The following is a 25,078-nucleotide window of genomic DNA, read 5'->3' as shown; positions in this document are numbered from 1 at the left end:
TAAGCTTTACTTAGACATGAATTTTTATATACATTTTGCAGAACACAAAGGTGAACCAACTCTGGAGGAAGGTTTTATTGCACATATATGTGTGGAAATTACAGGGCTACATGCTGTAGTTACCGCAATGAGAGACACTCATGGTAAACGAGACCAAGAACAGTGAAACAGAAGCATGATCAGAAATCTAACAGTCTTAATCTAGTCTTAATCCAGTCTTAATCTGGGCCCCTGATGCTTGGTTTTCTAATAGTAACCTGAATCGAACAGTATCCAGGCTTCCCAGTTAGAAAATTCTTGCACTTGCTAAAAACTGGAGTCCCACTCCAAAACACAAAAACAAAAACCCAGCCAATATCAGAAAATGTAAAAAGAAAGTGACACAATCCATAAACGTACTTTAAAACTTTTATTGATGTTACTGCCCATTTTATAAAGACACCCAAAGAATAATGTTTAGTTTCGGTTCCCTTCAGTGCTGCACACACTCTATAGACACACTCACCCTACACGAAGTACGCTGCCAAAACCGCCATTTTGTCTTTGGGTTTTTTAGGATTCCCTCGTCCACCAGGCCGCCTCCCTCTGCCCCGCCCCCTCCCCCTTCGAGCCCCGCCCCCTCTGTGAGTGTGCATAGGGTGTCGCATGGTGGCGTGCTTGAGCTCCACGAGGTCCTGGAAGACGGCGTCGCAGAACACGCAGCCGGTGTGCTGGGTCTCCCCGTCCAGGAGGGGCGAGTGGGCCTTGTGGAAGTCCACCATCACCAGGGAGGCGTCGCAGGACTCACAGCTGTCCTGGGTCACCTGCACCTTGTGGGCGTGCTCGAAGAAATGCACCACCACGTTGCACCGGTTACAGGCCATACGCCACTTGGGCCCGGAGCTGGGGTCGAACACCAGCACGCCCGCCTCACACTCCACACACTGCCCGATCCCCAGCGAGTGGAGGGAGTGCGGGCAGGACGGATGGGTGCACTCGTTACAGCCCAGACCTGCGGGACGGAGGGGGCAGATGGAGGCAGGAAGGTGTTTAGATGGAGAACATGAACTTTGTGGCTGCAGGGCCAGAGATTTGAGACCGAGAAAGAACGAATAATCAAACAACCAAATACCACTTCATCTGTTGTTAGATCATGTGCATTTCTGAGCTGCCAAACGTGTTGATGGTCAGGCTGCAGTACCTTTCTTCATGTCTCTGAAGGGCGGGTTACTGTAGCAGTAGGGGCACAGCGGGTAGCTCTTGCCACGAGGGCCCGAGGTCCACAGCACCAGCTCAAACTCATCCAGAGGACACCTGAGCTCCTTGTACAGCTTGATGGCACCGTTCTGGGGCAGACTGTACGTCTCATCGCAGTGTGAACAGTGCAGACGACTCGGCTTGGCCTGGGAGACGCAGGAGAGACGAGACGTGGATGAGACAAACACGGAGTCACAGAGTCTATGACCACTCACGTCTCACGTCACCAATCCAGCGCGCTGCTATTTAACGGGCCAATTAAATCACCAAATACCGAAAGCACAGTCACAGTGGAGTATGATGGTTAATTCATGAGCAGAGCGATGAAAAACACGGTGTTATTTCTGGGTCTTTCTCTGGCGAGCGGAACCGTAGCTCCTCACATGCACTTAGGTTACATTTAAAGCTCTTATCCAGCGTGACGTCCGAGTTAGTCAGGACTGCAGTGTGTGCGTTTCCCTGGGAACCGACCTTGTACTATCTGGTCTAGCAACGCTGCCTACCGCAAGAGTCACTCGTCTAAATGCATCTAAACGCATCACTTCCTGTGCCTAAAGGGCCCGGACACGTCAAACATCCGGAGAGTTCTCTAACGGCCAATGAACGAAGTTCTCCTGCAGCACTGCGATTCTGATGAAGTGATTCATGTGAAAGGTTTGATCTATTTTTCAACATTTTTGGAGAAATTAACAGAAGTAAAAAATGAAATTTAGTCAAAACTACCACAGGTTTCATCAGTTATCTACATCCACACACACACACACACACACTCACACACACACACACACACACACACACACACACACACACACACACACACACACACACACACACACACACACACACTCATATGTGCAGTCACATGAAAGCTTAGTGCCTGAACACAAACGGCATGTTTGAACTCAGAAGGGACGTCTGTAATTCTGCAGCTCAACCTAACGACACGTTGAAAGCACCTGAGGGAACATTACGACCCCTGTGAGGTCAGAAGTGACCCCTATCTGACCTGGATGTACTTCATGAAGCGATGGCACTTCCCACAGCGCGAGTGGGGCTTCCCTGATGCAGCGATTGGTGAGAAGGAGACCTCCATCAACTCGTCCATACCTGCACCACACGGCAAACGTCAACATAAGGGTGATATTACTGTGGTCATAACCGACATGGGTGTTACGATGGCAAGACCAGTTATGAGAACACACTGACAGAACAACCCAACTGTCCCAAAACATCCTTGTATATGTTATATAGCCTGTTTGTTTTTGTCATTTTTGGTTTGCTTACTGGCAATGGAGTCGACGAAGTAGTGGAACTTCCTTCTGAAGATGTCCAGCGTGTGCTGGAGGACCTGGTTGAAGTTGACCTTTCCCAGAGCGATGAGGTTCAGCTGCTTCTCCACCGCACTGCGGATGGTGGGTAACACCAGCTCTACGTCTGTCATTCAACACACACACACACACACACACACACACACACACACACACACACACACACACACACACACACCAAACGTCTGCCAACCAACCAAGACGGACCCCCCCACCGCAGCGTGGACCTGAACCCCCCCCCCCCCCCCCCCCCCCCCCCCCACTCACCTATCTTGTAGTAGCCGTGCACGAGGACGACACCCAGGTTGGTGGGCTGCAGGCGTCGGCCGCTCTCCACCGTGACGTAGTTCCTCTGACAGATGTTGTTGATGTGTACAGGGATGCTGGCGTCTGTGCCTGAAGAAGAATCAGCAAAGCAATCACGACTCCACACGACTAAATACAACTACATACAAACAACACGCTCAAATGAAGAGTCATGTGACCCGTGTACCCATATATACACGCATGCTCATTCCCTGTACACCTGCTGTAACTCCTCCCACCTCCCTCTCTCACCAATGCCGTGTTTCTCCATGAGCGTTATAAGCTCCGCCTCCGTCAGGTAGTCGGGTGGGCTGGTCTGTTTCTCCAGCAGTTTGACCTCCTCCACGGTGAAGGTGTCTCCTGTCTCACATGTAGGTAACGCTTCCTCCAGCGGGACACCCTGCCATGGCATGACTTCTGTAAAACCTGGTGTAGGTAGAATACACACACACACACACACACACACACACACACACACACACACACACACACACATACATATACACACACACACGCACGCACATACACACACACGCACATATACACACACACGCACACATATACATATACACACACACACACGCACATGCACACATACATATACACACACACACGCACGCACATACACACACACACACACGCACATATACACACACACGCACATATACACACACACACACACACACACACACATATACACACACATATACACACACGCACGCTTTCACAAGGCAATTCTTACTAAGCCATCATTCTGTACAGATTCACTGGAGTCCACACTACAGGTCTGAGTGCACGGGGCGGGACACGGGGCGGGACACGGGGCGGGACGTGGGGCGGGACGTGGGGCGGGACGTGGGGCGGGGCACATACCCGGCGAGATGAGTGTCTTGCCAGTGCAGCAGAAGCCCTCGGTGCTGATGCGGAAGGAGATGGTGGTCTGCAGGAACTTGCAGTCATGGCTCACCGTGGCGATGAAGTGGCGTGTGATGTACTCGTACAGACGCCAGCCGTCACTCCCTGAACACACACGCAGACACGCACGCAGACAGAGACGCACGCAGACACACACGCAGACACGCACGCAGACACGCACGCAGACACGCACGCAGACATGCACAGACACACGCATGCAGACGCACAGACACGCACGCAGACACGCACAGCCATGCTCAATCCTCCACTAGGACACAGTCCCGGTGCAGGGATCCTCACTGTCACATGCTAAGCTAAGAGAGATTCTCACTCCTGGGTTGACTGAGCCAATCTGTTAGCAACACACGCAGAGAAGTTCACGAGAGTCGAGACAGAAAACAACTGCACAATGTTTATTCTGGTGGGTTATGAGAGTTCAAAAATCCATCTAAGCTACAGGCTTTAAATGTGGGCTAATGACAAGATTAACAATGATGAGGAGTGGTGTAATTACTCTACTTATATTACTCTGTACTTATTACTCTAGTTACATTACTGTACATTACTGTACTGTGGGCAACCCAAAGCCAAACAAGCTACCTAGCATGAAATATCAGTAATGTTATATCTCAGATTAAATAATTATAATTACCTTAACATCTACATTATAATTAATATAATTATAGTGTAGTTAATAACTATGCCATACTTATCTTAATACCTATATTATAACTATTTTGATAGCTACCCACATTATAATTATCTACAATCTTTTCTCAAGTGTAACTTCAGAGGGTTTAGTTTTTATATGGGTGACCCTACTGATACCACCTACAGTGGGGTCAGGAGAAGGGGCGGGGCTGGGAGAAGGGGCGGGGCTGGGAGAAGGGGCGGGGCTGGGAGAAGGGGCGGGGTCATACCGAGCTCACTCTCGGAGGCGGACCTCATGGGGGTGATGGGAGGATGGTCTCCAGCATCTGCACCTTTCCTAGGACGGTTAAGACCCTCAGAGAGCAAAACCTTCACCTGTGTACACACACACACACACACACACACACACACACACACACACACACACACACACGTACACACACACACACGTACACACACACACACGTACACACACACACACGTACACACACACACACGTACACACACACACACGTACACACACACGTACACACACACACGTACACACACACACGTACACACACACACGTACACACACACGTACACACACACACGTACACACACACACGTACACACACACACGTACACACACACACATCATGGGGGTGACTGGGGGGAGAATGGCTCTGTGGAGCAGGAGTCTGAGGATGATGAAGATGAAGATGGAGCTCACAGTCTCAGCCCAGTAAGGGTTGTTGGCCTGCTGCCTGAGTGTGGCCTTCAGGTCAAAGTTCTCAGGGTAGTGTGTGGTCTCTGTGCGGGGGTAGCTGATGTAGCCTTGAGTGTATAAGCGTTCTGCAATCTGCATGGTATGCTGAGGTCCCATTCCTACACACACACACACACACAAGCACACACACACGTACACACACACACACACACACACACACACACACACACACACACACACACACGTACACACACACGTACACACACACACACAAGCACACACACACGTACACACACACACAAGCACACACACACACACACACACACACACACACACACACACACACACACACACTGGGTAAAGCTGTTAATTTAAGTACAGAAACGGAGACTGGAGGTGGAGATGTTCTCACCTAGAGCAGAACTGGCCACACGCAGCATCTCCACCGTGTTGAGGGCCAGAGGTCTCTGCTTGGCCTTCTCCTTCTTACTGACCGCCTCAACCTGCGGAGAGATCATCACTCTTACGTCTCCACCGGCTGGGTTCTGATTCTACAGCTATGGGTTTATGTATAATAACTGCTTATTCTAAAATTAATTACAGATTTTAAATGAATTTGATTCTGTGGTGTAAGCGAAGATGTTCGGGACACACCTGGGCCTCTCTGGCTGTCTTGGCCATATTGACAAACATCTGTCCAATTTCGCGGTCAAAGACTCGCACGCGGTCCCAGTCCAAAGTGAGGGGGGTCTCTTTCCCTCGAAACACCTGGATCCATAAACAACCATCCAAAAAGAAATATGAATGAACAAGTGAACAAACGGAATCAGAATCAGAATCAGACTCAGAATTAGAATCAGAACCAGAATCAAAATACTTTATTGATCCCCGAGGGGAAACTACAGATGTTACAGTTGCCCGATTCCATACATAAAAATAAAATATACAGTTGTGCTCAAAAGTTTACATACCCCGGCAGAATTTTTGCTTTCTTGGCCTTTTCTCAGAGAATATTAATGATAACACACAAACGTACGTTTGATAACACACAAACGTACAAAAACGTACAAAAACGTTTGTTCAGGTGCCTCCTTACTGTGCATCTTGAAACAGCCACACCGCTAGTTTTCAGAGAGTCCTGGATTTCAGCGGATGTTATTTGTGGGTTTTTCTTTGCATCCCGAACAATTTTCCTGGCAGTTGTGGCTGAAATTTTTGTTGGTCTACCTGACCGTGGTTTGGTTTTTACAGAGCCCCTGATTTTCCATTTGTTTATCACAGTTTGAACACTGCTGACTGGCATTATCAATTCCTTGGATATCTTTTTGTATCCCTTTCCTATTTTATACAGTTCAACTACCTTTTCCCGTAGATCCATTGACAATTCTTTTGCTTTCCCCATGACTCACAATCCAGAAACGTCGGTGGCTGGATGAAAGATGCAAGAGTCTGTCTGGATCCCAGAAACTCACTCAGCTTTTATGCACACACACTGATTACAAGCAAACAGGTCACAGGTGAGGATATTACCTTTAGTAGCCATTCAAATCCATTTGTGTCACCTTCTGTGCATGTTATCAGGCCAAAATCACCAGGGTATGTAAACTTTTGATCAGGGTCATTTGGATGTGTTTGGTTGTCATTATAATTAAAAAAGAGAAAACACAGTGGTTGGACAATAAATGGCTTCACCCAACTACTAACCATGAGTGGAAAAAAGGTTTGTGTGTTATCATTAGTATTCTCTGAGAAAAGGCCAAGAAAGCAAAAATTCTGCTGGGGTATGTAAACTTTTGAGCACAACTGTATGTTAAATATATCTATTAAATCTATATATACACATATATAAACATATAATAAGAGTAAAGTGGCAAATGCAGTGGTGAAATTATCAGTGTTATTGCACGTTTTGTGTTGCACATATTAAAACTATCTAAATTTATTTATACAGTGGGGAAAATAAGTATTTAGTCAGTCACCAATTGTGCAAGTTCTCCCACTTAAAAAGATGAGAGAGGCCTGTAATTGACATCATAGGTAGACCTCAACTATGAGAGACAAAATGTGAAAAAAAAATTGAGAAAATCATTTTGTCTGACTTTTAAAGAATTTATTTGGAAATAATGGTGGAAAATAAGTATTTGGTCACCTACAAACAAGCAAGATTTCTGGCTGTCACAGACCTGTAACTTCTTTTTTAAGAGGCTCCTCTTTCCCCCACACATTACCTGTATTAATGGCACCTGTTTAAAGTCGTTAACAGTATAAAAGACACCTGCCCACAACCTCAAACAGTCACACTCCAAACTCCACTATGGTGAAGACGAAAGAGCTGTCGGAGGACACCAGAAACCGAATTGTAGACCTGCACCAGGCCGGGAAGACTGAATCTGCAATAGGCAAGCAGCTTGGTGTGAAATCTACTGTGGGAGCAATAATCAGAAAATGGAAGACCTACAAGACCACTACTAATCTCCCTCGATCTGGGGCTCCACGCAAGATCTCAGCCCGTGGGGTCAAAATGATCACATGAACGGTGAGGAAAAATCCCAGAACCACAAGGGGGGATCTAGTGAATGACCTGCAGAAAGCTGGGACCAACGTTACAAAGGCTACCATCAGCAACACACTACGACGCCAGGGACTCAGATCTTGCAGTGCCAGACGTGTCCCCCTGCTTAAGCCAGGCACGTCTGAAGTTTGCTAGAGAGCATTTGGATGTTCCAGAAGAGTATTGGGAGAATGTCATATGGTCAGATGAAACCAAAGTAGAACTATTTGGTAAAAACACAACTCGTCGTGTTTGGAGGACAGTGAAAGCTGAGTTGCATCCAAAGAACACCATACCAACTGTGAAGCATGGGGGTGGCAACATCATGCTTTGGGGCTGTTTTCTCTGCAAAGGGACCAGGACGACTGGTCCGTGTACATGAAAGAATAAATGGGGCCATGTATTGTGAGATTTTGGGTGCAAACCTCCTTCCATCTGCAAGGGCAATGAAGATGAAACGTGGCTGGGTCTTTCAGCATGACAATGATCCCAAGCACACTGCCAGGGCAACAAAGGAGTGGCTTCGTAAGAAACATTTCAAAGTCCTGGAGTGGCCTAGCCAGTCTCCCGATCTCAACCCCATCGAAAACCTTTGGAGGGAGTTAAAAGTCTGTGTTGCCCGCCGACAGCCCCAAAACATCACTGCTCTAGAGGAGATCTGCATGGAGGAATAGGCCAACATACAGTGGGGAGAACAAGTATTTGATACACTGCTGATTTTTCTGGTTTTCCCACTTGCAAAGCATGTAGAAGACTGTAATTTTGATCATAGGTACTCTTCAACTGTGAGTGATGGAATCTAAAACAAAAATCCAGAAAAATACATTGTATGATTTTTAAATAATTAATTTCCATTTTATTGTGTGAAATAAGTATTTGATACACCAGAAAAAGCAACTTAATATTTGGTACAGAAACCTTTGTTTGCAATTACAGAGATGAGACGTTTCCTGTAGTTCTTGACAAGGTTTGCACACACTGCAGCAGGGATTTTGGCCCACTCCTCCATACAGATCTCCTCCAGAGCCGTCAGGTTTCTGATGACCCATCTTCAGTGCTCTTACTGAGGGAAGGAGGTTTGTTGGCCAAAATCTCACAATACATGGCCCCATCCATCCTTCCCACAATACGGTGCAGTCGTCCTGTCCCCTTTGCAGAAAAGCATCCCCAAAGAATGATGTTTCCACCGCTATGCTTCACGGTTGGGATGGTGTTCTTGGGGTTGTACTCATCATTCTTCTTCCTCCAAACATGATGAGTGGAGTTTAAACCACAAAGTTCTATTTTTTTCTCATCAGACCACATGACCTTCTCCCATTCCTCCTCTGGATCATTCAGATGGTCATGTGCAAACTTCAGACGGGCTTTGACATGCGTTGGCTTGAGGAAGGGCACCTTGCGTGCACTGCAGGATTTAAATCCTTGACGGCGTAGAGTGTTACTGATTGTTTTCTTTGAGACTGTGGTCCCAGCTCTATTCAGGTCATTGACCAGGTCCTGCCGTGTAGTTCTGGGCTCATTCCTCACCTTCCTCAAGATCATTGATGCTCCACGAGGTGAGATCTTGCATGGCGCCCCAGACCGAGGGAGATTTTCCGTTATTTTGCATTTCTTCCATTTTCTAATAATTGCACCAACAGTTGTTGCCTTCGATTTTCACCTTAACATAAATACCCGCCCGTCTCCTTGGCAGTGTATAAAGCGCTCGATAAATTCATCAACAGCAACACAGTTTATTGAAACCCTCCCTGACTTAACTGCTTTAGCCCACTCGCCATCCGATCCAGGAGAGTTAGATAGTCTAACCGACTACTTAGAGAATACCTGCAGATCAGCTCTAGATATAGTAGCTCCACTAAAATATAAAAAAGCTAGATCCAAAAAGCTCGCCCCGTGGTACACTGACCAAACTAGAAACTTAAAACAAATAGCACGTAAATTAGAGCGGAAATGGTGATCTACTAAATTGGAAGTATTCCACTGTGCCTGGAAGGATAGCATTATTGACTACAAACGGGCACTCACTAAAGCACGCTCAGCATACTTAGCCTCACTGATAGAGAAAAATAAAAACAACCCTAGATTTCTTTTTAATACTATTTCTAAACTTACAAAAAATCAAGCAGGCACAGAACCTCAGATTCCAGTAAACCTCACTAGTAATGTATTTATAGATTTCTTTGATAATAAAATAGAGAATATTAGACAAAATATAAAACCCCTTATTAGCAATACAACTGGTATGTCATCTGGTTTGGTTGATATTGATTTAAATTACTTACCGGGAGAAAAACTTGATGCTTTTCATCCACTCCCAAAATCAGAATTAGAGAAAATAATTTCTTCCTTAAATTGTACTACCTGCACACTAGACTCAGTTCCCTCAAAGTTATTAAAAGAGGTATTACCAGCTGTAACTGAACCTCTTCTAACTATAGTTAACTCATCCATTACAATAGGTCACATGCCCAAATCATGTAAGTTAGCAATTATCAAACCTCTGATCAAGAAACCAAATCTTGATCCGACTGTGCTATCTAATTATAGACCCATTTCAAACACATCATTTATATCTAAGATCATAGAAAAAGCTGTTGCCCAGCAATTATGCCTATATCTGCATAGGAATAACATTTGAAAAGTTCCAATCTGGTTTTAGGCCCCATCACAGTACTGAAACAGCATTAGTTAAAGTAACAAATGATCTCCTCCTTGCATCAGATCAAGGCTATGTATCACTGTTAGTGCCTCTTGATCTTAGTGCAGCTTTCGACACAATTGATCATAGGATCTTGCTAGAAAGGTTAGAACGCTGGGTTGGAGTCTCAGGCACAGCCCTTTCATGGTTTCAGTCTTACTTAACAATTCGCTATCAGTTTGTAGAGCTCAATAATATTTCATCCAAACTTACAATGGTTAAATATGGGGTCCCGCAAGGCTCCATCTTAGGACCACTATTATTTACATTATATATGCTACCATTGGGCACAGTTATAAACAAACATGGTGTCAATTTTCACTGCTATGTGGATGACACTCAACTTTACATATCAGCCAAACCCGATGACAAACTCAGTTTAGGAAAAATTGAGGCCTGTGTAAGAGATGTTAAATGCTGGATGTCTCTAAACTTCCTACAATTAAATGAGGACAAAACAGAAGTTCTCCTTGTGGGCCCTAAGGCCGCAAGACAGAAAATTCCAAATTTAATGCTTAATCTTGCAGACTATCCCATTACACCTGGCACAGTAGCCAAAAACCTAGGCATCATACTCGACTCTGACCTATCATTTGATAAATATATAGATAACACTACTAGGATAGCTTTTCTACATCTCCGCAATATTGCCAAATTAAGAAATGCATTATCACAGGATGATGCAGAAAAATTGGTGCACGCCTTTGTTAGCTCTAGACTAGACTACTGCAATTCACTACTGTCAGGATGTTCAAATAGGAATCTAAATAAACTTCAAATAGTTCAAAACGCCGCAGCTAGAGTTCTGACCAGAACTAGAAAATTTCAGCATATTAGACCAGTCCTATCAGCCCTGCATTGGCTCCCAGTTAAATTTCGTATTGATTTTAAAATTCTATTATTAGCAAATAAAGCACTACACAGGCTTGCTCCTGAATACCTCCAGGAACTTATTTCCTACTATGAACCCCCACGTCAACTAAGATCACAGGGTGCTGGTCTGTTATTAGTTCCACAAATTAACAAGGTAACAGCAGGGGGAAGAGCCTTTTCTTATAAGGCCCCCCAGCTTTGGAATAATCTTCCTAAATGTGTCCGGGACTCTGACACAGTCACAATCTTTAAATCTAGGTTGAAAACCCACTTATTTAGTCTAGCGTTTGATAATTAATATCCCCCTTAGATAAAGGTACAGATCCAGGGGTTCATAGACGAAGGGTTTTATGGTAGACTGGGGTGCTGGTGCTGTCATCCTGTCACTGCTCGTGGTCACTCAAGTTTGTTGACAGTGCAGTGGACGGATGCCATTGTCTCAGAATGCCCCCAAGCCTATGTTACCTTCTGGTTCTGCCTTTTTTAGCTAGGCTGTAATAATTTAACTTAGTGCCGGAGTTGCTGCCACACTCCAGAAATGTTTATAATTTTACCTGTCCTGTACATGTCCTCATACAGAGCTAATTTTCCCTGTTTCATTTCTCCACATGGCTGCCCGCCTGCTTGAGGAATAATGAGATGAGGAGAGACAAGCGATCCATCCTGGGCCGGCCACCTCCTGCCTAACCGGATGCCTACACCATGATGGACATTATTACATCTTTTATATTCTGTCTAAATGGACATTATTCCATCTTTTACATTCTGTCTACATTCTGTCTATTGTTGTTGTTGTCATGGTGACCGGTGTCGGCCAGAGGAGGATGGGTTCCCCCCCTGAGTCTTGGTTCCTCTCAAGGTTTCTTCCTCATGCAAAAAACTAGGGAGTTTTTCCTTGCCACTGTCGCCCTTGTCTTGCTCACTGGGGGCTAGGACTCGGCACTTGTAAAGCTGCTTTGTGACAACAACTGTTGTAAAAAGCGCTATATAAATAAAATTTGATTTGATAATTGCACCAACAGTTGTTTCCTTCTCACCAAGCTGCTTGCCTATTGTCCTGTAGCCCATCCCAGCCTTGTGCAGGTCTACAATTTTATCCCTGATGTCCTTACACAGCTCTCTGGTCTTGGGCATTGTGGAGATGCTGGAGTCTGACTGATTGAGTGTGTGGACAGGTGTCTTTTATACAGGTAACGAGTTCAAACAGGTGAAGTTATTACAGGTAATGAGTGGAGAACAGGAGGGCTTCTTAAAGAAGAAGTAACATGTCTGTGAGAGCCAAAATTCTTATTGGTTGATAGGTGATCAAATACTTATTTCACACAATAAAATGGAATTTAATTATTTAAAAATCATACAATGTATTTTTCTGGATTTTTGTTTTAGATTCCATCACTCACAGTTGAAGAGTACCTATGATCAAAATTACAGTCTTCTACATGCTTTCCAAGTGGAAAAACCTGAAAAACAGCAGTGTATCAAATACTTATTCTCCCCACTGTACTAGCAACAGTGTGTGCCAACCTTGTGAAGACTTACAGAAAACGTTTGACCTCTGTCATTGCCAACAGAGGATATACAACAAAGTATTGAGATGAACTTTTGTTATTGACCAAATACTTATTTTCCACCATTATTTGCAAATAAATTCTTTAAAAGTCAGACAAAATGATTTTCTCACATTTTTTTTCACATTTTGTCTCTCATAGTTGAGGTCTACCTATGATGTCAATTACAGGCCTCTCTCATCTTTTTACGTGGGAGAACTTGCACAATTGGTGACTGACTAAATACTTATTTTCCCCACTGTATAGCGCTTTTCACAACACACGTTGTCACAAAGCAGCTTTACAATCGTATGGGTCCAGATCCCTGAAATCTACTGTATATATGTTGTTATTGCACATATACATTTTATTTATACGTGAAGTGAGTTGTAGAGTTTGATGGCCACAGGGAGGAATGACCTCCTGTGGCGCTCTGTGGTGCTTTTGAGTGGAATGAATTTTTGGCTGAACGTGCTTTTCAGCCAGATTTCACTGGCCCAAATGTTCATGAAACCCACAGCTTCACGTTTTTTACAACAAAAACTAACATGGACGCTGACCTTGGCTTGGACGACCCAGAACATCTCGGGTTTGAAGGACTGGATCTTGTCGTGTCGTTCCACACAGAAGCCCAACGTTGGCGTCTGGCACGGGCCAAACGAGATCAGAGAAGAGTCCAGGTTCCCATATTTGCCCTGGAAGTACTTAGTTTGGAACCTGAAATCATGGGAGACATCAAGTGAATCAGGGTCACAGACCTAGAGTTAGGGTTAACTCTAACCCTAACCCTAACCCTAACCCTAGGACTGAATGAAGATTTTTAAAAGTTCATTGTACACAAATACACACAGAAAACACACAACACACCAAACAACTACAAACAAACTACTAAACAATTCATGAACCACTCAAGCCACTTCTGCTTCTACTAATGCTTAGCATGGCATAATGAAAATGTTCTAAACACTCTAGACCCCCCAGTGCAGAAACATCGGTCCACCCCCCCCCCCCCCACCCCCCCGGTCTAGACGGGTGGCGGTACTGTTTACCGCGTGAAGGCACAGCCGATGCGCAGGTCCAGTTCCTGCCGGGCGTCCACAGACAGAGCCTCGTTCCTGTTGGGCTCCCCCAGGTGCTCCATGGCGCTGCAGATGTCCTTGTCCGTGATGGAGCTGAATTTGGCCCGGTAGACGCTCCGCTCTGCGCCCTGTGGCATGTTCATCACCGGCTGGACGGCGTCTAGAACCTGGACAGACAGCACACGTGAGTGACCGCGGCTCCCGTGTCCCGCACGTCGGCCCGAGAGGCCCGACCGTCAGCTCAGCACTGGACCCACCTCGAAACAAATGTTCTCCCCTTCTTTGTCACAGTCCAACCACAAAACCACACAGTCACAACCTCTTGCCTCAACCTGCGGACGACAGCGACATGAGACCAAATAGCTCATCTTCAATCATCATTTAAAGCTGCAGTCAGTGATTCATTTTAGGAATCACTAAAACGCCTGCTGCGTGAGTCCTGTGACATGTTACCATGGCTTTAATAAACTTGGACTAAGGCACGAGCAGGAGGCTCCACGACCTTCACACAGTTAGACCTATATTCCACTGTTTCGTGGAGTGTTGTAGACAGGTCAGGCAGCAGGGGGCGCTCTCACCTGCAGGAACTTGACCATGCTGAGTTTGGGGTTGGCCTCCTTCTTCTCCGTCGGTGCTTTACTGAACAACTCAGCAGGGTCGACTTTATCCCAACTATTGTACTTCCCTGTTGTAGGAGATGAAGTCATTCATTGGAAAATTGCCTTTTTAAACACCTGAAAGACTCGAAGATAAAGACTTGCCTATGAAGATAAAGACTTGCCTATGAAGATAAAGACTTGCCTATGAAGATAAAGACTTGCCTATGAAGTCCAAGCTCATGACATGGCCGCACACCGAGGTCATCTTGAAGCGCGCGCTCTGGCCCAGGAAGCTCCCGCTGTACTCGTGTACCGAGCACGCTCCATTCAGACCTTTACGACTGGAGCAGCTGCCTGCGAGCACAAGAAAAGGTCTAATCACGGCGTGCGCTCAGGCACGCCAGCTAGGGAGCGGTCCAATCACGGCGTGCGCTCAGGCACGCCGGCTAAGGAGCGGTCCAATCACGGTGTGCGCTCAGGCACGCCAGCTAGGGAGCGGTCCAATCACGGCGTGCGCTCAGGCACGCCGGCTAGGGAGCGGTCCAATCACGGCGTGCGCTCAGGCACGCCGGCTAGGGAGCGGTCCAATCACGGCGTGAGATTGAGAACGCCGTCTGTGGATCCGGACATCTTCTGGCATTAGGTCTACAAGGAGCCCCTCACTCCGTTATCACCACTTGTGAATGAAAGTGTGGAGTGATTGTGAGGCTGAAGGGGTGATGTTGGGGTGATACAAAGGGGTGATACGGAGTTAGGAGGTGTGATGTTGCCTAAGTCACTATCATCATCATCATTTATTCTTATGGTAAAATACAATAATGTTTCTACAGATTCTCTGGCTCTATCAGACCTTGGCAAGCTGAGAAGTATTTGACTTCATTTCAGAAATACCAGAAGCTCCAGAGTTAAGGATGAATACAGGATATGGCTAAACGTTTTTCATGTTTGTCACACCATTCGTGACAAATAAACAAAAACACCATTAACAGGTGCTGCTTTCAGAGTTCTAATAGCAAAGACTGAAATATATTCTGAATTGACATATGAATCTATGAATGGCTACAGCATCTGTTTAATTATCATACAGAGAGGACAAATTTTGCATGATTTCCGGTCATTTCTAGCTCATTTACATTACCTGCTACACATTTAGATCAGAGGACAGAGAAAAACAGCAAACGAATGGAAGAACTTTTGAATGAAAGTAATGAATGAATGAAAGACCTTCTGAATGACACGGGGAAGGCGGGGCTTTAGATCGCACCCCCCCCCAGTTAATGCACCGGTGCCTCGTCTGTCTCAAGGCCGAGATCCCATTTGCACACGGAAGGCCGTTGTGAGTGAGCCCAACACGGGGGCTCCCACGTGTCCTCGGTGGCCCTGTGGCCCCCGGCTGCCCCCCCCACCCCCTCTTCAGCCCCCAGATAAATACAGGCCCAGGGGGACGGAGAACAAACTCCACCTTCTCCAGCTCCACACGCATCAGATCGTCAACAGCATGTCACCGCTACAGGTCAGTCCCTGCCACGTCAGGACAGTGCAGGACCAGGACTGGGAGACCCGCAGTTCTGATGCAGCTACGCACGTCAGGTTTAAAGCGGCTTGAAGGCGTTCTAACGTCTCTTAGTGCCTGTTTAATTTCTTAACTCTACGTTTGTGGTTTGTTGCATTGAGACTGCTGTGTTTCATCCTTAATTGATCTGACACACTGGAGTGTGTAGTTATCTGAAACCCTTTGTGTTACCATTTTAAAAGATAAATGCTTAAACTGTGCAAGTTAACATGCATAAAAAGAAACAACCCGCTGAAATAACAGCAGTAGTGAGTATTTGTCTACAGTTATCTGTCTCTCACGCCTCCTTCAGCTCATGGGTCTTCTCAGCCTGGCGCTGCTGGTATTGGACCCAGGTCAGTGCAGTCCCGCTGTGGGCAGGTGTGTGGCACAGGACTCCACTCCGGTCTGCATACCCAATCTACAGGATTATTACGCGCAAACGACCAACCTGCCCAACCGTCTGAATGAGCGGAGTCTGGCTGCGTGGACTTACGCGTGAGTATCGCCCAGGACGGCACTTATTTACACACACGTGTGTGTTCCTCCGTAGTCCCTCGCTGACACCGCTGATCTCAGGATTCACCAAAGACAAAAGATTTATTACTGCAGCCAAAATAGAAAATGCATGATTGGTTTATGACAGCATTAGTACAACGGGGATCCAGGTGGCCCTTAACCTAATTACCAGAAATGACCAAGGCTTCAATTTCTGCTTCTGTACATGCGGACATCCTGGACGATTCTACTTTGTTCTCTTACAGGGAGAACATCGACCTGAACCGCGTGCCGCAGGTCATCTATGAAGCCATGTGCCTGACCAGTCACTCGTGTCGGGGCGTGGACAGCACGTCCCGCGTGGAGAGCGTCCCCCTCGCCATCAAGATGCCGGTGCTGCGTCTCAACACTGAATGCCAAATACATTCGATCGAATTCGAGTCCATTAACATCGCCTGTATATGCGCAACAGCCCGACAGAACTGAGGACACTGTGTCCTTCAACGCTCCGCTTCAGTGTCGCTTCACTATCCATTATCAAAGCATCGTGGAGAAAACTCTAGCAGTGTTGCTGTGTTACTGATATTCTGATGAAAGCTTGCATTTAACAAAATACTGTTTAGATCATGGTAAATATTCGGGTGCGAGTTTCTGACCGACCACGTTACAAGTAAGAATTTCTCCGCCGTATTTTGTTTGATTTCAGAGGTTTCTTGGACTGTCAGGTGTTGAGCAGAATCTGACTCCCCTGTAGGGCTGTGATTATAACTTAGTTCATAGGACACACTAGATTTGTCCTAACTAGATAATTAGACATAATAAGGGAATATCTGAATTTGTGAATATTTGTATTAAAAGGAAATAAGTCAGGTTGTCTGTAAGATGTATAAGATGTGAGGTTGTCAGTAATGACGAGGAACAAAGTAATACTGCAAAGTCAGAGGTCAGAAGTGAACTTCGATATAGTAAATATGTTACTGCTCCTGACCTGAGAATTAAAATACATGTAAAGTGTTTGTGATTCTGAGCATAAAGACACCCAATCCCCCTGAGTGTAACCAATCTGGTACATTACAATTTATTAAAAACATTTAACACCCACAAATCAGTGTGTCTTTGTTTGGATATAGACAGTGATGCACCGTTAACTGCTCATTACAGGTGGGTCATTCCATGTCAAATCAACCAAAGTTTGGATTGGTCCCGCTTGACCATCTCAGAATCCATTTTCTTTCCCCATTTGTAGGCAGATATGTTTCATGGAAAAATCCAAAGTATTTCTGTTCCATGTTCAATATTTCAAGAGTTACAGCCGTTTTTGTAAACCCCCCCCCCCCCTTCAGATGCATCTTTTGCGAAAGTGGCTAAATAGCAATATTTGAATGTGAATATCTCTGAGATGGTCAGGTGGGGACCATTGGTTGAGTTGATATGGAATGACCCAGGTGGATGTTCTCACTAATGTTCAGTGATGCCGGTAACGCGTTACTTAGTAACGCGTTACTGTAGTCGGACTACTTTTTTCAGTAACGAGTAGTCTAACGCAACTACTATTTAAAAACTAGTAGTCAGATTAAAGTTACTTATCTAAAACATCGTGCGTTACTATTTCTGCATTTCGGGGGAACGTAGGTTATATTTATTCATTCTTATTTTTTGGCTACACGTTTCTTACGCGGTTACGTCATCTCTGCTCTGCGGCGCCAAAGTCAGATGGAAGGAGAGGTTCGCCTTTAGCAGCTGGAAATACAGGCATTATTTTGATTTTATTTCGGCTAAGGAAGACAACATTAAGGTCCGTTGTACACTCTGTGCTGGCAACAGAGTGCTGTCTACTTTCAAAAACACAACGTCAAACCTGAAAAAAAAACCGGGGCTTGGCGGCGAACGTAAATTGTTACCGGGCGGGGTGTAAAATGGACTAAATTCAGTGTTATATCGCGATCGATCGATCGCCGGTGGTTGGCGCCAGATCGAACTAGTAACTCATTGAATCATAGATGTGGATCAGAGGTAAATAAACTAGATTTATTTTTTTTCGGCGTGAGATATCGGAAGTGTGGCGTGTAAGCGTGTGAAGACAGTCAAATGCGTGTGTCTCAATGCGTGAGAGTTGGCAACCCTGTAAGTGGGCGGAGTTGAACAGAAAGACTGTCTTATTTATTTATTTAAAAAACATGTAAGCCTATTTCAAGAAAAAGTTTCCAAAGCCAGTGTCATTTTTGATGTTCCGGTTAAAATACATGTCAATAAAGTGAGTATTGGCAGAACTGGTAGTCATTTTCATGTTATAGGGGCCGGGGATCAGCCTCTGCTGAAAGTAACTAAAAGTAATCTAACTTAGTTACTTTTAAAAGCAAGTAGTCAGTAACTTAACTGAGTTACTTTTTAAAGAAGTAGTCAGTAGTCAGTAGTCGGATTACTGTTTCAAAGTAACTATGGCAACACTGCTAATGTTCTCACTGATGTCCTCACTGATGCAGGGTTGTCAACTTTTCAAAATCACTTGGAGTGAGATTTGATGGGGGGGGGGGGGAGACTAGTAACTCATTGAATCATAGATGTGGATCAGAGGTAAATAAACTAGATTTTTGTTCGGCGTGAGATATCGGAAGTGTGGCGTGTGAAGACGGTCAAATGCGTGTGTCTCACGCTCAATGCGTGACAGTTGGCAACCCTGCTGATGTCCCCGCTGATGTCCCCGCTGATGTCCCCGCTGATGTCCCTGCTGATGTCCCTGCTGATGTCCCTGCTGATGTCCCCACTGCATTGCTATAGCTGCGTTTGTTTTAACCCAGAACAGATTTCACAGGCAGGTCTGATTAGGAAGCCGCACTTGGTTACGAATATAATGTCACTTCTATGCACTGAATAAACCAGCAATGCATTGAAAAACGTCCATAACGACGACAGCTATGGTCGTGAGCAGGTGTACGGGTGAGCAGGTGTACAGGTGAGCAGGTGTACGGGTGAGCAGGTCTACGGGTGAGCAGGTCTACGAGTGAGCAGGTCTACGGGTGAGCAGGTCTACGGGTGAGCAGGTCTACGGGTGAGCAGGTCTACGAGTGAGCAGGTGTACGGGTGAGCAGGTCTACGAGTGAGCAGGTCTACAGGTGAGCAGGTGTACGGGTGAGCAGGTCTACGGGTGAGCAGGTGAGCTGCGCCGGGTGCGTCTCACCTTTAGAAAGGATCTTGGCGATGGACTGAGCCAGGGAGGGCTTCTCGGCCACCATCAAAACAGTCCTCATCTCCGGCTGGTGGGCGCTCAAACGCACGGACGTGTGACGGCGAACGGCTCGACTAGCTAGTTATAAAACTGACTTACTTTCTGAAAATACTGAAAACATTCATTAGAATATTAACCACACTAGCAGTCGTACCTGTTAGTTAGCCTGCCTAGAGCGCTAACCACATGGAAGCTTTCCATTTCCGGGTCACCGTTTAACAAAATAAAAGTTGCAGCTGTTTGGCAGCTAATACACAGAGATAATACATTGGTCCAATGCAGATGTGTCTTCTTTCAACTGATAGTAAAGTTTGAAAATCCTAATCCCACGTTTAGGTGTTCGGAATGTTATTTCTAAATTGATAATAATTTTTTTACATAAATCTTTATAAACGATCCACTGTTAAAACAACAAGAATTAATTTGTTGCTGATTTCATTCTACAAATAAAGCAGTGCCTTTAATATTAAAGCATTTCAGAATCCTCCAGGATGATGCACAGATCACGTCCCCTTTGAAGGATGCTTCTCTAATGTCCTACAAACAAGACCAAAACAAAAAAGGATTGATAATGAGATAAATGGCCATTCATATAGTAGCTCTGGTACTGTAACCTGGTTTACTGGTTGGTACTGGTTAACACAACCACTAAAATAACTACAACGAAAAAGGATCCGTTGTATATATATATATATATATATATATATATATATATATATATATATATATATATATATATATATATATATATATAGGCCTATATGTGTGCATGGAAGTTTCAAACAGAGGTCCTTCATGCTAAGGGTTTCTTCCTATTTGTTGCCTTGAACGTCTGTCTTGAACGAATTTGTCTTGAACGTGTTCTTCACTTTCCATCTCGGTTAGGAGTAGATTTTCTTTCTCAATAAACCAATAAAGATGTTAATGAAGATCATTTGGACACTCTTCAAGTTGTAGTGTATTTATTTCTCAATTTTCACTACACAGCAGCAGCAGGACAAAATAAACAGCAGTCCGCCTTTTTAACAGATGATTACGCACAAAAAAAAAAAACTTAATTTTCTGTAGTGTCCTTACGTGTCAAAATAAAAGTGCTTAATAAGATGGGACTATATTGCATACAAGTGGAGACATTATTGTCTGACAAGAACAACAATAATAAAATAACCATAAATAATACACTTATGAGAACATAACCTAACACTATTCCCCACCATCATAGGGAGTTTTCCTCGCCACTGTCGCCTTTGGCTTGCTCATTAGTGTTCTGGACCCATAGTATTGTTAACCTTGTAAATCCTGTAAAGCTGCTTTGCGACAACTTGAGTTGTTAAAAGTGCTATACAAATAAACTTTGATTGATTGATTGATTGATATGTGCTTCATAAATAAAAAATTTAATAACAGGACCTTGTGAAGGACAGGCAACACAAGCAGGTAATATACTGTAATATACTGTTTACTGTATATATATATATATATATACAGTATATATACATTCAGAAATTACGGAGTACACATTGGTGTTGCCGCATGTAGTTTTAAACATGTTGCCTTAAAATTCTATAATTATTTAATTCTGGTTTAAATTTTTGTAAATCTTTCATGATTGTATTAAAATAAAAACAGACAGAAACGCAAATGATGGCATCCCATATAACAAACAAGTGCCCTAATACTCATGAGTCGTTCAATATTAGCCACAGTTTCTGGAACTAGTTTAACACGGACTGTAAAACCTGTTAGTAAAATTTTTGTCCGCTAGATGGCAGCAATGCACTGAAATTAACAGCTCAGCACCTGACGACTCAACCATCCACGACGGTAAAATACACCAATTGAAAGTCGTGTCAGAAATGTACAATTTTCAGTGTATTACATGAACAAATTTAAACTCCTTCTACTCTCCTGATATATTACGTTGAAAGATAATTTAGCTGGTAGAATTTTATCTTAGATCACAATAACAGACACAGGCGTTTTAACTAACACGTTTACCACATATTTACTACATTACAAACGTTTTTAGAAGGCATATGAATTTAAATCACCATGTAAGCCATATAGGTTTATAGGTTTACAATTCTACAATAATGTGACAATGTTGTCTAGAGTTGTAGTCATGGTTACATGGTTAAGACTGCCAGTGATCTCCAATATGATTTGTTACCACAATCACTGAAGCAGCCAATAAAGAGGCTGATCTTTGGGATCTTTGAAATGCCTGAACATGCACTTTATTTTGGAATTTCTTTCTAGATATTTTGATATTTTGTGACCTTGTTTTGTAGAGCTATATTGATTGAGTTCCTCCTAATAATATTTTTGCAACACAGTATTAGAATACCTTTTGTTGAAATTAGTACAATATTGTGATTTTCTTATTATGTGCGCTGTTTGGGTTTGTATACAGGTATTTAAGTGTTGTCCTCTGTGCATGTCTGTGAGATGGAGAGAGAGAGTCATGTTGTTGGTAGTGTGATGAGTCGTGGTTGGGGGAGAGTCATGTTGTTGGTAGTGTGATGAGTCGTGGTTGGGGGAGAGTTCTGTTGTTGGTAGTGTGATGAGTCATGGTTGGGGGAGAGTCATGTTGTTGGTAGTGTGATGAGTCATGGTTGGGGAGAGTTCTGTTGTTGGTAGTGTGATGAGTCATGGTTGGGAGAGAGTTCTGTTGTTGGTAGTGTGATGAGTCGTGGTTGGGGGAGAGTTCTGTTGTTGGTAGTGTGATGAGTCGTGGTTGGGGGAGAGTTCTGTTGTTGGTAGTGTGATGAGTCATGGTTGGGGAGAGTTCTGTTGTTGGTAGTGTGATGAGTCATGGTTGGGGGAGAGTCATGTTGTTGGTAGTGTGATGAGTCGTGGTTGGGGAGAGTTCTGTTGTTGGTAGTGTGATGAGTCGTGGTTGGGGGAGAGTCATGTTGTTGGTAGTGTGATGAGTCGTGGTTGGGGAGAGTCATGTTGTTGGTAGTGTGATGAGTCATGGTTGGGGAGAGTTCTGTTGTTGGTAGTGTGATGAGTCGTGGTTGGGGGAGAGTCATGTTGTTGGTAGTGTGATGAGTCATGGTTGGGGGAGAGTTCTGTTGTTGGTAGTGTGATGAGTCATGGTTGGGGGAGAGTCATGTTGTTGGTAGTGTGATGAGTCGTGGTTGGGGAGAGTTCTGTTGTTGGTAGTGTGATGAGTCGTGGTTGGGGGAGAGTCATGTTGTTGGTAGTGTGATGAGTCGTGGTTGGGGAGAGTCATGTTGTTGGTAGTGTGATGAGTCATGGTTGGGGAGAGTTCTGTTGTTGGTAGTGTGATGAGTCGTGGTTGGGGGAGAGTCATGTTGTTGGTAGTGTGATGAGTCATGGTTGGGGGAGAGTTCTGTTGTTGGTAGTGTGATGAGTCATGGTTGGGGGAGAGTTCTGTTGTTGGTAGTGTGATGAGTCGTGGTTGGGGGAGAGTCATGTTGTTGGTAGTGTGATGAGTCGTGGTTGGGGAGAGTCATGTTGTTGGTAGTGTGATGAGTCATGGTTGGGGGAGAGTTCTGTTGTTGGTAGTGTGATGAGTCGTGGTTGGGGGAGAGTCATGTTGTTGGTAGTGTGATGAGTCGTGGTTGGGGAGAGTCATGTTGTTGGTAGTGTGATGAGTCGTGGTTGGGGGAGAGTTCTGTTGTTGGTAGTGTGATGAGTCATGGTTGGGGGAGAGTCATGTTGTTGGTAGTGTGATGAGTCATGGTTGGGGAGAGTTCTGTTGTTGGTAGTGTGATGAGTCATGGTTGGGGGAGAGTTCTGTTGTTGGTAGTGTGATGAGTCGTGGTTGGGGGAGAGTCATGTTGTTGGTAGTGTGATGAGTCGTGGTTGGGGAGAGTCATGTTGTTGGTAGTGTGATGAGTCATGGTTGGGGGAGAGTTCTGTTGTTGGTAGTGTGATGAGTCGTGGTTGGGGGAGAGTCATGTTGTTGGTAGTGTGATGAGTCGTGGTTGGGGAGAGTCATGTTGTTGGTAGTGTGATGAGTCGTGGTTGGGGGAGAGTTCTGTTGTTGGTAGTGTGATGAGTCATGGTTGGGGGAGAGTCATGTTGTTGGTAGTGTGATGAGTCATGGTTGGGGAGAGTTCTGTTGTTGGTAGTGTGATGAGTCATGGTTGGGGGAGAGTTCTGTTGTTGGTAGTGTGATGAGTCGTGGTTGGGGGAGAGTCATGTTGTTGGTAGTGTGATGAGTCGTGGTTGGGGAGAGTCATGTTGTTGGTAGTGTGATGAGTCATGGTTGGGGGAGAGTTCTGTTGTTGGTAGTGTGATGAGTCATGGTTGGGGGAGAGTCATGTTGTTGGTAGTGTGATGAGTCGTGGTTGGGGAGAGTCATGTTGTTGGTAGTGTGATGAGTCGTGGTTGGGGGAGAGTCATGTTGTTGGTAGTGTGATGAGTCGTGGTTGGGGGAGAGTCATGTTGTTGGTAGTGTGATGAGTCGTGGTTGGGGGAGAGTCATGTTGTTGGTAGTGTGATGAGTCATGGTTGATAAACCTAATTGATCTACAGGCTCCAGTTCATCAGTATTCAATACGGATGCTCAGCACATACACACTTCACACAGCAGAGATGATGTAAATCAGAAGGAAACACAGGCAGGTGGCCTTATAGAACAGACCAAATACAAGAACTGGATCATTATAGAATTATCCTCTCTTCAAATGAAGAATTCAAGAGTCAAAGAAAATTAGTTTACCAAGCCACTCTTTGTGTGTGTCTATGTGTGCGTGCGTGTGTGTGTGCGTGTATGCACGGACGTAATTTTGGGGGGGGGGGGCGGGGGGGGACATGTCCCCCCCCCAATTTTTCAAAAGCCGGCTTTGGTCCCCCCCAGTTTTTACGGTTAAAACCAAATATTTAAATAGCGACGAATCTATGTCCCCCCCACTTTTGAAATCAAAATTACGTCCATGCGTGTATGTGTGTGTGTGTGTGGGTGTGTGCGCACGTGCGTGAGTGCATGTGTGTGTATGTGTATGTGTGAGTGTGTGTGTGTGTGTGAGTTATAAAATAACAGAGCCTATACAGTGGAAAGGTTCTTTGTATATAAGAGAACAAGACATGAAAATAGATCTGTGTGTCTGTTGTGAAAAACACAAAGTAATTTATAGTTCAAGCATATTAATAGAATGATGTGTTTGTTCTAATCCTAATCAGGGACATTCACACTTCTTTCTCCTTCTCCGTCATGTCTACGGTCTCCTGCTTCTCCGTCATGTCTACGGTCTCCTGCGTGTGTGTTTGTGTGTGTGTGTGTGCGTGCGTGCGTGCGTCCGTGTGTGTGTGTGTGCGTGTGTGTGTGTGTGTGTG

The 25,078-nt window shown here is 44.9% G+C and overlaps 2 protein-coding genes across 5 annotated transcripts; one reads left to right on the top strand and one right to left on the bottom strand.

Moving 5' to 3' along the window:
- Positions 1-54: 54 nt before the first annotated feature.
- Positions 55-19,983, bottom strand: top3b (DNA topoisomerase III beta). Of its 4 annotated transcripts, none has more exons than XM_076989893.1 (18): positions 19,721-19,983; positions 16,541-16,650; positions 14,715-14,846; positions 14,472-14,578; positions 14,151-14,225; positions 13,864-14,060; positions 13,375-13,531; positions 5,800-5,913; positions 5,558-5,648; positions 5,149-5,303; positions 4,706-4,811; positions 3,744-3,890; positions 3,123-3,296; positions 2,832-2,960; positions 2,521-2,670; positions 2,243-2,343; positions 1,181-1,382; positions 55-991 (listed from the first exon to the last, which is right to left on the bottom strand). In XM_076989893.1, the coding sequence occupies exons 3-18, from the start codon at positions 14,755-14,757 to the stop codon at positions 507-509; spliced, it is 2,433 nt and encodes an 810-aa protein (XP_076846008.1). In that variant the 5' UTR covers positions 14,758-14,846; positions 16,541-16,650; positions 19,721-19,983; the 3' UTR covers positions 55-506. The 4 variants fall into 4 exon arrangements, with proteins under 4 accessions (XP_076846008.1, XP_076846009.1, XP_076846007.1 ...); XM_076989894.1 differs by having other exon boundaries at positions 16,541-16,613; XM_076989892.1 differs by lacking the exon at positions 16,541-16,650.
- Positions 15,991-17,625, top strand: LOC143491158 (uncharacterized). Its single transcript, XM_076989945.1, has 3 exons — positions 15,991-16,082; positions 16,309-16,542; positions 16,809-17,625. The coding sequence occupies exons 1-3, from the start codon at positions 15,991-15,993 to the stop codon at positions 17,026-17,028; spliced, it is 546 nt and encodes a 181-aa protein (XP_076846060.1). The 3' UTR covers positions 17,029-17,625.
- Positions 19,984-25,078: the final 5,095 nt, after the last annotated feature.

This window comes from Brachyhypopomus gauderio, unplaced genomic scaffold (assembly GCF_052324685.1).
Source record: "Brachyhypopomus gauderio isolate BG-103 unplaced genomic scaffold, BGAUD_0.2 sc71, whole genome shotgun sequence".
Classification (NCBI taxonomy): domain Eukaryota; kingdom Metazoa; phylum Chordata; class Actinopteri; order Gymnotiformes; family Hypopomidae; genus Brachyhypopomus; species Brachyhypopomus gauderio.
This window is presented reverse-complemented; position numbering and strand designations above follow the sequence as displayed.